At 35.4% G+C, this 17,180-nt stretch overlaps 1 protein-coding gene and 1 long non-coding RNA gene across 2 annotated transcripts in view; one reads left to right on the forward strand and one right to left on the reverse strand.

The window, feature by feature from the left end:
- Positions 1-17,180, forward strand: part of LOC594798 (alpha-2-macroglobulin) — a 53,336-nt gene that overhangs the window by 22,361 nt on the left and 13,795 nt on the right. The window contains exons 17-26 of the mRNA XM_030974281.1: positions 3,026-3,266; positions 8,953-9,181; positions 10,180-10,321; positions 11,329-11,429; positions 12,868-12,919; positions 13,685-13,777; positions 14,335-14,511; positions 15,068-15,309; positions 15,963-16,037; positions 16,868-17,039. Coding sequence (XP_030830141.1) covers positions 3,026-3,266; positions 8,953-9,181; positions 10,180-10,321; positions 11,329-11,429; positions 12,868-12,919; positions 13,685-13,777; positions 14,335-14,511; positions 15,068-15,309; positions 15,963-16,037; positions 16,868-17,039 — 1,524 coding nt within the window. The remainder of the gene's footprint in view (positions 1-3,025; positions 3,267-8,952; positions 9,182-10,179; positions 10,322-11,328; positions 11,430-12,867; positions 12,920-13,684; positions 13,778-14,334; positions 14,512-15,067; positions 15,310-15,962; positions 16,038-16,867; positions 17,040-17,180) is intronic.
- Positions 6,458-7,751, reverse strand: LOC115919845. The gene is made up of 2 exons (XR_004062038.1): positions 7,455-7,751; positions 6,458-7,079 (listed from the first exon to the last, which is right to left on the reverse strand). It is a non-coding gene; the product is annotated as an uncharacterized LOC115919845 (long non-coding RNA).

Genomic DNA, 17,180 nt, shown 5'->3' on the forward strand with positions numbered 1-17,180 from the left:
TCCGCGCGTGCCGGTCAGCGCGCGCGTATTTGCGTTTGTATCGCACGCGGATCGAATTTCTTCGTTCTTTTTGCTCGTTTTGGATTAACGATAATTTCATTAACAATCCCTGTAAATTTCAGTCAGTTTTGACTCAAATTGATGTAATATGCGTGCGTCAAAGATAACAACACGCGCGTGCGCACATTTCCAAGAAATTAAAAAAAAACATGCCTATGTTTAATTAGCCATAATATCTCAAAATGATATGTGGATAGAGTATGAGTTGTAGATATTATTTTCTACATCTTTTTGGCTAATCGGATTTTCCGACATCATCATATTGCTCGTTAAAGTTAAATCATTTAATTTCAATCAATTTTAATTGATTTCGTAATCAACGACAATGCACTTTTAACCATATATCATTTATCTTTATTAGAATCTCTCCTAAATTCTAATATGTAGTAGCTGAGGTTATGATCTAAGTTCCTTATACAACTTATTTTCTTTCTTGATGACGGAATCATGAAGGAAATTGTGGTCAAAGACGATGGGTCAAAATCAAACTTCCATTTTCGTCTCTTTTTTTACCATCCTGGCCTCGATGATTGATAAGCTCCTCTCCTTTCCGAATAATATCTTCAGCTATCTACAGTTCCATGCATTACTTTAAAAAAAATTCAACACTCCCTGCCTCTCATTTTTTTTTCTTTCTTACATTATTTCCTGTTAATTCAACTCTGGTCTAATTTACATTCCTTATACAGTGACAGTATATATCCATCCGATATTTAAATATTTTATTATAAAGCAACTAGCTAATGTCACGTCGACAACTAAAAAATAATTGCTAATGTATTCCCACATTTATTTTGACTTTTTATTTACGCCGGGACATCGTGACATCATACACTATTCACTTATCAATTACATTTTCATTTCTTTGAATGAGATAAAATCGTCCAAATGCGTTCTTCATGATGTAAATTAGAGTCAAGGGTGTAACTGGTTACTGTACAGGGTCAATAGTCATATATCGTCTCAATCTATCTTCCCTCGATCCATGATGATCAAGGAGACACAATTTAATCTTGACATATGGTTAGATCATAAAGGGAGAAGCATTTTATAAAAATAATATATCGTGTAATGCATTATTCGTTTTGTAAACCATTATCATACGTATCACCTAATTCGTCTAAGTGACGAATTAAAGTCTAGTATTTATTTTGTGTCTGTATAGAAGAAATTATTATTATTCTTCCTCAATTTTGTTCGCAGGATATCTCAAGAATGGCTAAAGCCATTATCATGAAACTTGCCATGATGATAGATCTTAGTCTAACTTAGAACTGCATGACTTTTCAAGGACTCAAAATTATCGTGACGTCATCCAGGCGCCATTTTGTAAAAATCAACTTATGATCATATCTTCATAACGGAAAGTAATTTTTCATTCATATTTATCATGAATAAGATCAATATCCTTCCGGTCAATTTCAGATCAAAAAACGTGCGCAAATCCGCGCGTACGCGTTCGTGCGCGCGTTTACGCGCGCGCACAAATTTAAAATGCTCAAAATCATTCCTAATTTTTTTTGCATACGTTTCAAGCCATATGGAGCATTTGACAAAAAATCACTCAAACGCGCATGCGCGCGCGTTTTTTGCGCGTTCTGGCATTTTGCAACATATAATCGCCAAATTTTCTTTGTCATCATGTTTGGCACATTCTTCCAAGCATTTTGATACCATGTTCACCTCTTTATCACTATTAATAACGGAATGAGCGTCCGTCCAAGATAAATATCCGCGCGCGCGAGGTCATGTATTACATAGCATATATGGGCAAAAATATGCCATAAAAAGTCCATTGGGATGAATAAGGACTGCCAATTTTTTTTTCATATTTTGATAGAGTATGAGTCGGAGATATGATTTCATAGCTCATTTGGCCATTAAATACATCTTGACGTCATCATAATGGCCTTGGAAGTCAAAATACAAAATTGCATATTATGACGTCATTATATTTTTTGAAAATTTAGTGTATTTCTCATAATATTGACTGATTTTCTTCCAAATTGCGGTATCTTGTAGTTGAGGCAATTGCTTTCAAGATAAATACACACTACTTTTTATTTCATTGACGTCATCATAGTAAAAATTGAATTAAAGGCCACATTTCAGAATTTTCTTAATTTGCGTGTTATGCCTAAGGAAGATGAATTTCGTTCACATCATGAATGTTTATGCCATTGATCTTTGAGCACTATCTAGCTTATTGGTATTCTATGTTCTCCAAAATTTTGATACGGTGTAGCTAATAAAATATCTACAATATTGACGTACATCATTTATCATTTCGATGACATCATCATAGTGAAAATTTCAATTAAAGGTGACATGTCAGAATTTTCTTAGTTTGCGTGTTAGGCGACTTTTTCTGAAATCCTGATTCTACAAATCTCTATCGAATACCTGAAGGGGGCGCTATACCACTCTTAATCATGGTCTTTATCGTATTTATGATCATTATCATTAGATCATCATCGGCACACTTTCATAACAAAATAGCACGTATCACCTAATTCGTCAAAGTGACGAATTAAAGTCTAGTTATTTTTGTTATTATATATGCATGATTTATTGAATAAAGAACATATTTATATTTTTTGTGTTTATTACAAGTTTTAGTTGGTAATTTTAAGTCAGACAATGGTGTGCTTAGAAACACCTGTATTAAGCGCCTAATAAATGTTATATATTATCATTATTTGATCTACATCAGCTCATTCCTTTCTCATTCCCAATTTCTGTAAAAACAGGCTGGCTTTAAATTAATTGATTCTTTGCGCCATGCGTATGGAACAAGCTTTCTGCATTTTTAAGAAATAGTACCTCACCTGCAATCTTCAAATATCAATTGAAAACATACCTCTGCAATTCTTTTTAATTTGTCCTTAGACTACAGTGCTCTGTATCCTTTGGAAAAATGTGCTATATAAATACAGTTATTTTTTTTTTCTTTCTTTCCATACAGCACCAGCATGTGTATACTTTCACGTGCCAAGAAGAGACTTTGATTTTAGAGGAGGTCTACCAGGTCCAATGCCCGAAGTTCAGCGTGGAGTTCAACATCAAATGGTTTTTGATTCTCCCGTAGCAATGGCGATAGATATTAATTTTGATGATCTGAATGAGGATGTACAACAGGCAGCCCCGCTTACAGAGCTGCGCAGCTACTTCCCCGAAACATGGCTCTGGGAACTCAAGAGACTAGGGTAGGTGATGATAAGGAATAATAACGGTAGCTTCTTTTGTAGCGCCGGTACATGTCTGTGATGGTTCTTGGGAGTGTTTCACATAGACTAAGATCGACTTAAAGTTGGACTTTAGCTATAGCAGGCCATTTATGCCACTGTTTTTCTCTCACCATAATCTCTCTCAATTATGATCTTTAGATAATATTTTTTCCTTCAATAATAAACTATAAAAAAAATGTAAATGCTGTAGATTTGTGACCATGATTTGTACGTCCCTTGAGAGACGAATACCAGTAAATGGTGAGAACAAACAGTGGCATGAATGGCCTGCCATAGTGAAGTCCAACTTAAAGTTGATCCTAGTCTATGCTCAGCATATCTTACTTAGGTAAACAATTGAAATTGCTTCTAAAAAGAAATGTTTTGAGACATGTTCTAAAGTTGTCAACAGTATCACAAGTTTTGATATATTCTGGCAATTTATTCCAAAGGGCTGCTTATGCAGCCTGCAAAGAGTGTGACCAATAAAACTTTGTATTTATTTGAGGAATAGTAAGGAGAGACTTTTTAGAAGACCTTAGGTTTCTAATGTTTCTCTCAGAAGCACCATTCAAAGGGATTGGGTATCTTTGCCTCAGATTCTAAACAAAATCCTGGATTTAGCTCATGCTGCAATCATAATTAAAAACCTCAGGTCAGTCAGGAATCCCATGACTTTGACAAGCCGATCGCCTGTCTGATTATCAAGATATTTGTGATTGGAAATCAAAATTTCAAAAACCGTTTTCACAATGGTTTTTATGACACTACAGTCTTTTGGGGAAAAAATGAGTATGGTAAAACCACTCACTCAAAGATCTTTACTTTTTTGAGACACTTCGTGATCATTTTGAAGCGCAATATTTTAGGGCTTCAATATTACACCATATCGCAGACGCTGATAACACATCCCCAGTCGTAAAAAAATAGGAAAAAAATAGGGGAAAAATAGGGGAAGAATAGTCCCGAAAATATATTTTTTTTCTATTTTTTCCCTATTTTTTTTAAAGGAAAAAATAGGGAAAAAATAGTTTTGGAAATAGGAAAAAAATAGGTTTGAAACAATTTTTTCTATTTTTTTCCAATTTTTTTCCTATTTTTCAGACCTGAAAATAGGAAAAAAATAGGGAAAAAATAGTGTAGAAAATGGTGAAGAAAATAGTAAAAAAATAGTGATAACTAGGTGCTAGTGGACAGTGAAAAATAGTGAGGAAATAGGAAAAAAATAGTGAGGAAATAGGAAAAAAATTAGTAAGAAAATAGGAAAAAAAATAGTAAGAAAATAGAGGAAAATAGGAAAAAAATAGTAAGGAAATAGGAAAAAAAATAGTAAGAAAATAGGAAAAAAATAGTAAGAAAATAGGGAAAAATAGTAAGAAAATAGGAAAAAAATAGTAAGAAAATAGGAAAAAAATAGTAAGAAAATAGGGGAAAATAGTAAGAAAATAGGAAAAAAATAGTAAGGAAATAGGAAAACAAATAGTAAGAAAATAGGAAAAAAAATAGTAAGAAAATAGGGAAAATAGTAAGAAAATAGGAAAAAAGTAGTAAGGAAATATGAAAAAAAATAGTAAATAAGTGAGGAAATCAGAAAAAAATAGTCAGGAAATAGGGGGGGGGGGATCACTCATCCTTTACTTTCATGGATTTCTCAAGCACTACCATCTCACACATCCAGTCAACGACTCTGTACATTCAATTAAATCATACAGTGCAAACTTGATATAAAGAGATCAGTTATACCTGAAATGACAAGGTAATTTAACAGCTTTTGGGGGTTAAGATTTCTTGGTTGCACATGACCTCATTGTCAAAAGTTTCCACTGTAGAATAGTCACCCTACTCCTACAGCTCTTTTCTCTGCATCGATGCACCTACTCAGTTTGTCAAATTCACTTCATCCTTTCAGTCCAATCCATTCAGTAGAACATTTAAAATAGTCAATGGGTATATGGAAAATGTTATACAGTCCACTCCTATTATAACGAACATGGATACACCAAGATTTTATTATCAGGCAATTCTCATCAGTCCCAATTTTAAACAAACCAATGTGTTCAGTAACTTGAGTATAACATGATTTCATTTTAACAAGGAAATTGGCTTGGTCCCGAGCACCTCGTTATAATGGCAGTGGACTGTAACAAACAAAAATAATAAAAGGGAATGTGTCAAATAAAATACATGTACTTTATTTTCGAGAGGTAAACACAATGACATGAGTTTAGTATAGTATGTATGTTCATATAAGCAAATAAATAAAAGAACTTAACTGATATTTACAATCTTTGGTTAAGTACTGTAGTGTACATGTTGTAGTAATAGAGTTGTTCATGGTTTGCTATGATTATACTCTAAAAAAAAAAACAAGACAAATGTGACTGCGTCTCCTATATGCCTCCGCCTTAAAAAAATATCATCCACCTAGAATGTAGCTTTCTATTTTTGTTCAAATAAAGTATTCAGGTGAGTTTCAGGACTATTACTGAGCCGATGTGGATATGCCAGGCGATCACAAGCTCTCTCCCTCACTAGTAACCAAATAAAGCAGTATTCTGGACATGAGAGTGTTGTTTTCTGTCTCTTTTATTACAATTTAATTGCAAAGTGCTCTTAATAATGTAATCACATTTTCAAACCTCAAGAAAATCATGACAAATAATTTTTTTTCCTCGTTATTTACAAAGATAACAAAATAAAATAAATCATATAACAGATTTTTCAACAATGCATGCATGCTCTATAGTACAGTTGACATGTTACATAATTTTCTCAATCTCAATTGAACTGTCAAAATCTTAATACAATCATCATAATCTAGAAACACTTACTACAAAATCAATGACATGTCATGTCATTGAGATATATATAAACAAGAAAATGACAGACTTACATGCTACTATTTTCAAATAGTTTTACAAAGTATAGGCCTACCATCATTACCATGTATCATAAGTAATGGTCTCATGGTCCTTTATCTTCACAATATGCAGGCCCTCATTGTGTACACATACATGTTGTACTTGCCTATGAATCTCAATGATAAAATGGAAACAAATACTAATGTAAAGGATACAGATGTTGGTCATGCTGTTCACAGGCATCGAATGGCACGTGGTTGTACGTTACATGTACATTGTAGCTTGATTAGTTTCAATGGATCTGTAAAGATATAAATGAAATGTGAGTTAGGGGTTAGAATAATCATGCATTGGTACATTTATGAACATGCAATTAATACTTAGTACAAGTATTTATGTATTTCATAATGAAAAATTCAAAGGCACAGAACATGTGTGTACAAAAGTATGATAGCAAAAAAGATGCCAGGCTGACGACGAACGGATGGTGAAACAACGGAGTCATCAAAGAGCTGTCAAGGTGCATGAAATGTAAACCACTCAGGTAGGCAATTAATTAGAGTTATTTTATTCTTAGATATATTGGGTGAACATACATAAAATAAAACATAAAACACAGAAAAGAAAATAGTAAAGGAACAATTTGTTGAAGAAAAAAATAAAAAGGAAAGAGAAAAATAATGTAGATCTAGGTAGAAATTGTGCCACCTGCAAATTATTGTTCTAGCATAATGATGAGGTAAACTACTCTAATATTTTGATGTCAGATCTTAACTAACAAACATGAAATAAATAAACCTAAAAAAATTATCAACAATAGATTTAGATTTCTACTTAGTAAGGACATACCTCGCAGACACATGCACTCTCGGACTTGGAAGACTTGCTCTTCTTCTTGCGTGGTACTTTAGCAGGTTGTGTTTTCTGATTCCTAGAAAAATAATTTGAGATACAATTTAGCCTAAAACCACATCAAAACATTATATCATGCAAGGATATATAATTGACAGACGTAGTAATGGTACAAAATCTGAAATTTCTACGTGGATTTATTGTAATCACGTTTGTTTACATTCACTCATTCACTAACAGACACTACACTGCACTTGGAGATTCACTAGGCCTACGTACACTTCACTCAGAAGTTTTGTAGTCTAAGTTACAACCTCAACACTACATGGGAATATTGATACGTAAAATAACATTCTATAGGCCTACTATGTCTATGAAATAGCATTATATTCAACAACAGACACAATAAAAATATATATATCATAATATAATTAAGTTTCAGAAATAAACGTACCTTTTCAGCTGTTTTCTGGGGCCAGTTCCGCTCGTCGATGTTCCGTCATTCGACAACAAACTCATTTCTCTACGAGTGGGACTAGTATTATATTTTGAACATTTGTCGGGCTCATTTTCTTGGGAAGAATCACTAAAATGGGATAAGGAGGCATCGGAGTATGAGGAGTCACTATCTCTTGATGAAATTTCATCGCTAGAATAATTGCTGGAAGACATTTTGGTGTGATTTGGAGACGTTTGATGAACGAAAATCAGCAAAAGTCCGATGCGCATAGCAGTGCCAGTGGGGAAAAAAAATAACGGGTAATTTTCAAATTACGTACTTGCGTACTGTCCTCTACGTTGAAACTTTGCACATAGAACGGGAATATCTCGATCGAATGCTTTTTTTTCTATTAATAAAGGAGATTTTTTTTTTTTGAAATTTCTATGTGTACATTTTCTTTTTACACATGGTTTATGTATGGTTATCTTTGAGTGCACTAGTCACTACAGTATAGTTTGTAAATAAAATCAAGAATATTAATAAAGGAACAAAATTGAAATTTCGTACATTTTCTTTTTACACATTGTTTATTTATGGTCATCTTTGAGCTCACTATTCAATATGTGACCCCACAGCTAAAAACCACCAATAAGTCGCAAAATGAACAACAGAGATAATGGCAGGAGAAGCGGGCTTTTTGAATAGGATGCCAGTCATAAACAATGAAAATATGCAAGTTTAGAAAATAGACAAAAAATATTTTACAAATTTGTATCATGTCATAAAAAATTTAAGTGCAAAAGATAGGAAGAAAATAGTACTCGCAAATAGGTAAAAAGAAGTCTGAAAAAGATAAAGGTGAAAAAATAGGGAAAAAATTGTCTGAAAAAGATGAAGGTGAAAAAATAGGGAAAAAATAGTTTGGTACTCGAGAATAGGAAAAAATAGAACTATTTTTTTCCTATTTTCTTTAAAAAAATAGGAATAAAATAGTCCACAAAAGTTGAAGGTAAAAAAAATGGGGGGAAAATTGTTTGTGCTTGAAAATAGGAAAAAAATAGGACTATTTTTTTCCTGTTTTCTTATAGGAAATAGGAAAAAAATAGTCTGAAAAAAAATATAGGTGAAAAAAATAGGGAAAAAATAGTTTGTACTTGGAAATGCAGCCTATTTTTTCCCTATTTCCTTCAAGAAAATAGGAAAAAAATAGGGCTTTTTTTTCCTATTTTCTTGAAGGAAATAGGGAAAAAATAGGCTGCATTTCCAGAAAATAGGGAAAAAATAGGAAAAAAATAGGGAAAAAATATATTTTCGCAACACACAAAACTACTAGGGATAGGGCCATGCATCTCAGATTTAACATTGTTGAACGATACCTTTAAGGCTTGTTCACATTTGATCCGGAAAACCACAGCAATTTTCTTGTAATGAGACAAGCATAAAGTTTTTTTGAAAGGTCGAGAGTCTCAACACTAAGCGTTTTCTTTCATGCTGTATTTCTCTCTGTCAGGTCTGATGGGCAAAGCGTGATAGAAGAAGCGATCCCACACACCATCACTGACTGGGTAGCTAACGCCTTCTGCCTCTCCTCTGAGCATGGTATAGGCGTGGCGGAGGCTGCATCCATCCGAGCTTTCCAGCCCTTCTTCCTCTCCTACACCCTTCCGTACTCCATCATTCGAGGGGAGAAGGTCCCTGTCAAGGTTACCATCTTCAACTACCTGAGCACCTGTTTGAACGTGAGTCAATACTTAAAATACTATGAGTGAACTCAAGTTGGGTGATATCGAGCAAAAATTTGCTGATGAAGTCGAGAGCTCGATACCGATATCAATATCGATAGCTTAACACCACTGTGCGCAATGTGACTTTGCCACACAGACTTGATTTCATGACAATGATTTAGAAATAGTACATCAAAACTAAAGATATCATGCAAAGCACAGAATAAATTTACACTTATTTCTCTGGTCTTATAAAATAACTCATTTTACACAAAAAAATGTATGGATCACATAGTAAAGGACCTGTTTCACATATTTTTATTTGATCGTCAGACAATAAATTAGTGTCGTTCGTGCGTTGACTGTTGTGCGGATACAACACTAACACCGAACTGGAAATCAACATTTGCTTTATCCCTAGGGGCTAGTGTTAGTGTATAGGACATTTATACGTAAAATATTAACACCAGCCACAAAGGTCGGTTCAGCAGACGACAATTTTGCAAAATCGATAACACTAGCTACCGGAAGTTGATGATATTCAGAGGTCAAAGCCTTAACACCAGCTGATTTCCATTTCGGTGTTTAGGGCTGGTGTTTGTGTTTATTTAACACTACTACCAGCCCTAAACACCCAACTTGAAATTACTCATTGTCACAGGAATTCTTATTGGAAAATGACAGTGTCGGCTCATGGTGATCCAAAATATGTAACATTTCTTTATAATTCTTGGGCACATTATTCTCACATTGCCCTCAAAGCCAGTCAATATTGTATTACTATTTTTATGATTATTGCTATTTATATTATTGGGATAGTTATTGTTGTTATTGGAACTCTACATATATTGCGTATTTGTACAATGTTTGACCAAAACAAATTTCCATGTATTCTTGTGAATTTGGATGAATAAAAAGAATTGAATTGAATTTCAGATGTAAATACACCTCTGTGGAATATTTAATTCATGGCGTTTAAATTATTATACATTTATTTCATTAATGCTACTTAGATCCAGCTCGCCATGACGGAGTCTTCCGATTTCAGGATTGAGGCCCGCCCTGCCTCGGAGGACATTGAAGTGTGTGGCAACTCTGCTGAGACACTAGAGTATGAGATCATACCTACGGAGCTGGGCGACCTGCCAATCAGAGGTATGTTCTAATATTTGCTCCGGCGACAATTTCTCTGCGCTCTATTTTGTCAAAGATGTAGGATTAGGGTTAGGGTTGCAAGTGTTTAAGGTGAGGTATAGGGTGAGGGCTAATTTAAGGTATAGTTTTCAGCCAAGGTTGAAGTTAAGTGTTATATTCGTGTGGGATGTGCCTGTAGAGATAATGTAAAGGGAATATGTGTCAGACAGCCAACCAGGTATCTTAGTGTATTTGCACCCTCTTAAATAATTTGTTCGAAATCGTGTACATTTATTTCATGATGAGACAAGTTTTTCAAGTTTGGTTCCCTGTTTCATTGTTCATCTTGCTACAGATATTATTCAATACTATAAACATATACGTGCATATTACACCACATAATTCAGTAATTAGTTCAGAATTTTTAAGAAGAAAGACTAGGTTTTCTTGGTATTTAGGCATTTTCAAGACTAAGTGCACTTTAATAGAGTGTTAATGTGATGGCAAAGATGCATAGTCTCCAGAATAACTACTCCGCTGTCTTACCATATATCTTATACATGTACCTAGTTGCCGCCAGTACCAAGCCAAGTGCTTACAAAGTTACTTTATCATCCCCAGAATGAGTTTTTGTATATTGTAATATTCCTAGTTACCGCCAGTACCAAGCCAAGTGCTTACGAAATTCCTTACCATCTCCAGAATGACTAACTCACTCTGTTGTTTGTATATTGTAATATTCCTAGTTACCGCCAGTACCCAGCCAAGTGCGTACAAAGTTACTTATTGTCTCTAGAATGACTTACTCACTCTGTTGTTTGTATTTTGTAATATTTCCAGTTACCGCCAGTACCCAGCCAAGTGCTTACAAAGTTATTTACCGTCTCCAGAATGACTAGCTCCCTCTGTTTTTTGTATATTGTAATATTCCTAGTTACCATCAGTACCAAGCCAAGTGCTTACAAAGTTACTTACCGTCTCCAGAATGACCAGCTCCCTCTGTTTTTTGTATATTGTAATATTCCTAGTTACCGCCAGTGCCATGCCAAGCACTGACCGTGGTGATACGCCTCCAGATGACATCACTTTCCCTGTCACGGATGCTCTTGAGGACACCATTTTGGTGGAGGTAAAATGTTTATCAGTCGTATTGTATCGCATTGTATTGGTTTATTGCGATAAAACAAATCTTCCAACATGCAGCTTACAGCTGAAGTTGTTCAATTTATAGAGTAAATAGTACAGGGCTTAAAAATACATTGATTACACATGAAAAGATGTTGAAAACTGAACAACTACTCTGTATATTTACATGCAATTTACAAGTTTCATCGTTGATATATACAATTGCCATTTGTTTTGTGTAAAGCAGAAATTTGAGAATTAATATTTCGCAGGTTTATTGCAACGATGACGAAGCAGGTAGCTCCCGAAGACTGCCAGAGATTGTCATTTCTAAACCATATCAAATATGAAGGTTCCTAGTTTGATACAAATAACGAAGAAATGGAGCCAAAAATCGAGGCTCAAGATTCAATCTTCTACTTGCATGAGCTTACTGTAATATCAGAAGCTTTGCAAAGTTTGGGACCGGTCCTGATCCACAAAAGTTTCATTTCCCATAATTATTTTCAATTTTGTAATAGTCTTTGAAGCAAATTAACTGTCATTAACATTTTCAAAACTATTATTCCACATAACGATATAATTTTTGTTCATTTGATAATAGTTCAAGATGCAAAAAAAAAACGTCAATGGCATTTAAAAAAAAAGTGAAAGACTCATATCGCCAGAGTTCTATTTTCAAAAGGTTGTCATGTACGTAGCCCACAAAATCAGGAATAGGTTTTTATAATGCATAGGGTATACATATTAAAGGGGGTGTAGCATGACGAGACTAGGTGTCTTTCCTGTGGCCTGACTCGGGGCCAATCAGGTATTCAAGTGCGTACAAGATATGCAAAACCGAAGCGTGAGGAGAACTTCTGTCTGTTTCGTGAACGCTATTCAAGTCCATTTGTTTGCGTGCAGTTGTCCAAAAGAAGTCGTAGATGGCGTTAACCAGTATTTGCCATATGCTACACCCCCTTTAATTAAATGATGCCATTTGTTCATTGTGATAAGTTATAAGTTTTGATAATGTATAGTGTATACATATTAATTAAATGATGCCATTTGTCTGTTATAAGCTACACTTAGTTTTCGGGCTCAAACATTTGAGAGGTCACAGCCAGAAACTCGCTAAGTGATGCGAGACTTATTGAAAAGCTTTGGAATCATGTCACAGCAGAGTGTGTGCTTGCAGAAGACTAAACAACACTCTTGACAAGCCAGAGAGTGTACAGATCAGCGCTTATGGTAATTAACATTTTCAAGAACTAATCAAAAATACCTGTGTCTTATAAAGTGCGTTACCATTAACTGACCAAAGTTCTTAAGGTCATCACTATTACCCTGGTCACTGGATCAATTACTATTCTGTACAATCTCCACTCCCTGGGGAACATTCTAGCTCATTGCCTTTTTACCGACTGCAATGATTGTGTTTTTGTACTTTCTTGTTTCAGCCTGAAGGTGCAGAGCGAGAGGAGACTTTCAGTGAATTGATCTGTCCAAGTGGTAAGCAACTTGTAGCTAGGGAAAAGTTGTGGTGCAACTCTGCCCTCTACAACATAAGACTTTATCCTTTTATTTCGTCCAAAAATGAATAACTCTCCTGATATGATCTTGAAATATAAGTGCTTTCATTATCCCTACCATTAACCAGCCATCATATCAAAGAGATTTTTCAATTTGGGATAGAATATATACTTACCGGATAAAAGATAAATCTGTCATACAAGACACATGGCACGATTTGTCCCTTGGTTGTTTTTTGTTTATGCAGGTGCCTTTTCAGTTAAATTTACATTGAGTAATTTGATTAAATGAATTATGTATTGCATAATAACCTGGTAAGATGTGTAAGGCATTGATTGAATTATCGGATACCTAATTAGTCAAATTCACAAGGGAGGTGTATTTTAATCCATGGTTTAAACCTCCGTAAGCGTAGTATTCCGTGTCTTCATGTTCAGTCACCAAAAAGACGCTTATGATTATATGCTTTTATCCTCTAGTTGTAATCCATGGTGGAGGTTTAAACAAACATGGTGAAGACCATGGTTTGATTTAAACCTCCTTTGTAAATTCTTGCCAATGAACCCTTTTTTCTATGATAATTAAAAGCACTGTCTGTAATTTGTAACCTTCAATGTTATTCAGATGAATTTGATAAATTATTAAAGAGTGGTAGTGACCTGTTTGATCTATTATTTGGTCAAAGCTAAACTACTTCTAAGAATACTGGTCATTTTAAGCTACTGTCATTTCTTCTCACATTAGATAATAGTGATGGGGTGTTTGAGCAGACCATCCCTCTTGGGCTACCCTCGGAAGTAGTTCCAGGATCTGCTCGTGGAAGGATACAGGTTATTGGTAAGTTTTGGTCTTATGTCTACTTCTTTAATAACCTCTGTAGTTTTTACTGCATGCCTATTCCCCCCCCCCCCCCCCCACCTCCCATCCTCAGTTGTCTCACTTCCCCGAGAATTAATTCTATCATATGACATACTACATAATGAATATATTTTAGGAGTTTCTCTTCACATTTATTTCATATTTATTGTGTAATTACTAGTCTCCTGTTCTTGTCTTTCTTTTCTTTTTTTCCTTCTGTCTCTCTCACTCCCACTATCACTCCCTCCTGCTTCTCTCTCTCTCTCTCTCTCTCTCTCCTTTCTCCTTTCTTTCTCTGTCTCTCTCTCTCCATCTCTTTTGCTCTGTCTCACTGCCTCTCCTTATTTCTCTCTTTCTCTCTCTCTCTCTCCTTTCTTTCCGTCTCTCTCTCCATATCTTTTTCTCTGTCTCACTGTCTCTCTCCTTCCTTCTTTCTCTGTCTGTCTCTCTCCTTCTTTCTTTCTTTCTTTCTCTATATCTCTCCATCTCTTTCTCTCTCTTTCCTCTGTCTTATTAAACCTACTTCTATTCTTCAGGCGACATCATGGGACCTGTGATGTCAAACCTGGACGGTCTGCTGAGGATGCCGTTTGGTTGTGGAGAGCAGAACATGATCTTCATGGCTCCTAACATCTATGTCATGCAGTACTTGTCTCGCACCGGCCAGCTTACATCAGAAATTAACGACAAGGCACTCAAGTTCATGACTAGTGGTAAGCATTCACGATATTCTTGAATTAAAAAAAAAGTTTTAAAAAAAACAATACAAAAAAAAAACCCAAATCGAAATTATCCTTTGAAAATAGGATGTGTCAATGTTAGCAATGTGATTGCTTCAAGTCCTAAGATGCCCCCACATGATTATAGCTTTAAACTGTTTGATTAAAGAAATGTTGTCAAAATAATCCTAAAACTGAATGTGCTATTAATTAACCCACACTGCAACAGCATTTTTCAAAGAGCAAATATATCTTACTACACTATTGCTGCTTGCATACTTTATTCACGATGACATAAAGTGCAAAAAGGATGATGCAAAATTTAGTTATAAAATAGTGATTTTACTTGTTTCACTATGCTTTGCCGTAGATAGAGGGTGGTTGGAAGGGGGGAAGACCTTTCATGAATCACATATCCTTGATTTTTTAACACATCATTGGATTTCAAATTTACAAAACAACAACATTCATAATCGGTTCAAATCAGCATCTTTTCAACCTACTTTGAATTCTCACGGGGGTGCACAATTCTTACCGTTTTGATTTGCAGGCTATCAGCGGGAGCTCACTTACCAGCTCAGGGACCACTCCTACAGTGCCTTCGGTCAGAGTGATGGGGAGGGAAGCACCTGGTTGACTGCTTTTGTTCTCAAGTGTTTCAGCCAGGCCCAAGACTTCATGGACATCGATGAGGACAACCTGGACATGACAAGACGCTGGCTGAGCAGGAACCCCCGAGACGAGAACGGCTGCATTGTGAAGAAAGGGCGTGTCATCCACAGGGAGATGCAGGTCTGTTACTATATGATGATGTTGATAATGATGACGATGACGACGATGATGCTGATGATGATGATGATGATGATGATGATGACGTTGATGATGTTGATGATGTTGATGACGAAGATGATGATGATGATGATGATGAAGATGATGATGATGATGATGATGATGATGACGATGATGATGTTGATGATGTTGATGATGTTGATGATGAAGATGATGATGGTGATGACGACGACGACGACGACGACGACGAGGATGATGATGGTGATGATGACAACGGTGATGATAATGATGTTACTGTGGGGAAATCCATGCACTTAATCAGCCGATTTTCCCCATGAAAAGTGTGAAATTGAATGAAGATGAAAATGAGATCATAGTTTGAAAATTTTAGCTACAAAAATAAGTATCAATTTATGCAAAGTATTTATCAAATATTAGTTATGAAATGTGGTTGAAAATGCTTCAAAATATGGATGAGATTGTACCAGAGTGGATATTAGAACCTTACAGCGTTTGGAGCCTGGCCACAAGGGACCTTGTGCTTCGCATACATCAGTTCATACTGCAATTTTATTTGATTGTTTGAGTTTTTGTTTGTGGACCACCCTTATTTAAAGGCCGTTTTCATTGTTGTTTGTTGTTGTTGATTTCTTTAGGGTTCTGTGTTAAGTCCAGTAACCATGACCGCCTTTGTCACCATAGCATTACTAGAGGCTGGCGCTAATCCTCAGGTAAGTATTCTTCAAATTGGCAATGATTACAAGAATAGACCAGTTTAAGGAAGTATACGTGGAAGTTAGTATCTTCCCACAACGTTCTAGAAATGGATGATATAATTCATGTGCTATGTATGTTTAATGCTCCAACAACAATTTATGAAATCAAGATTTTTCCTGGCATTCTATACGTTAACTTTCATATGAAGTATGAAGAAAATGAAGGATAACATAAAACTCCTCACACAATACCCCAGTTAACTAGTCTATTCAGAGTTCACCTTTACATTTGTTAAAAGTGTATGTAAACTTGCAACATCTCTTTGTAGAAGAGCAATATTTGCATATACATGTAGTAAATTGGTATTTGGTTAAATAGTATAGAGCATAGTGATATGTAATCCCTGATATGAAGAGCAACTCTCTTCTTCTTTTTTTTTCTTCTTTTTTGGGGGGGGAGATAATTGGTACAAAATGCATATCTTGATCAAAAAAGGGCAATATTCCCTTCACCCCCCCCCCCTTATTATTTTCATCTCTTCCTGATCTTGGGTCTCAGTGACACCAGGGGGGCGTTTCACAAAACTTGTCATCAGTGATAAATGACAGTTTTTGTTATAAGCTACTGAAATCCTTGCTTCTGATTGGTTATCAGCAGATTTGTCACTGATTTTAGTCATTTGTCATTGAAAAAAGGATTTGTGAAACGGGTCCCAGGAATGACATTGAGTATGAAAGTGATATAACAGTAAACACTTTTTAAAATGTACTCTCTAACTGAACACACATGCATATCTCAAACAAAAAAATGACAATTTTCCCTTTTTTCACCCACACCCTGGCAGGACACCCACATGGTGTCTAGTCTTAGCTGCATCAGGAATGGCATCGAGTCTGAAGGAGAGACCATGGACACCTACACTCTAGCTATCAGCAGCTATGCTCTGGGGTTGGGTGAAGAATATGCGACTCAGACCATTGCCCTCAACCACCTGAACACAAGGGCTGTCGGAGATGGTAAGCTATGTATGATCTCATAAGAAGAAAAAGAACTTGTCACATAATGATAATAAAAGTCACATTTGTATACCTCCCCTTTTTTTTAAAAACACGTAAATGAATGGCAGCCGAGTACATCAAAGGTCCTACACATATTCA

Source organism: Strongylocentrotus purpuratus, unplaced genomic scaffold, assembly GCF_000002235.5.
Source record: "Strongylocentrotus purpuratus isolate Spur 01 unplaced genomic scaffold, Spur_5.0 spur5_scaffold_7, whole genome shotgun sequence".
Lineage (NCBI taxonomy): Eukaryota > Metazoa > Echinodermata > Echinoidea > Camarodonta > Strongylocentrotidae > Strongylocentrotus > Strongylocentrotus purpuratus.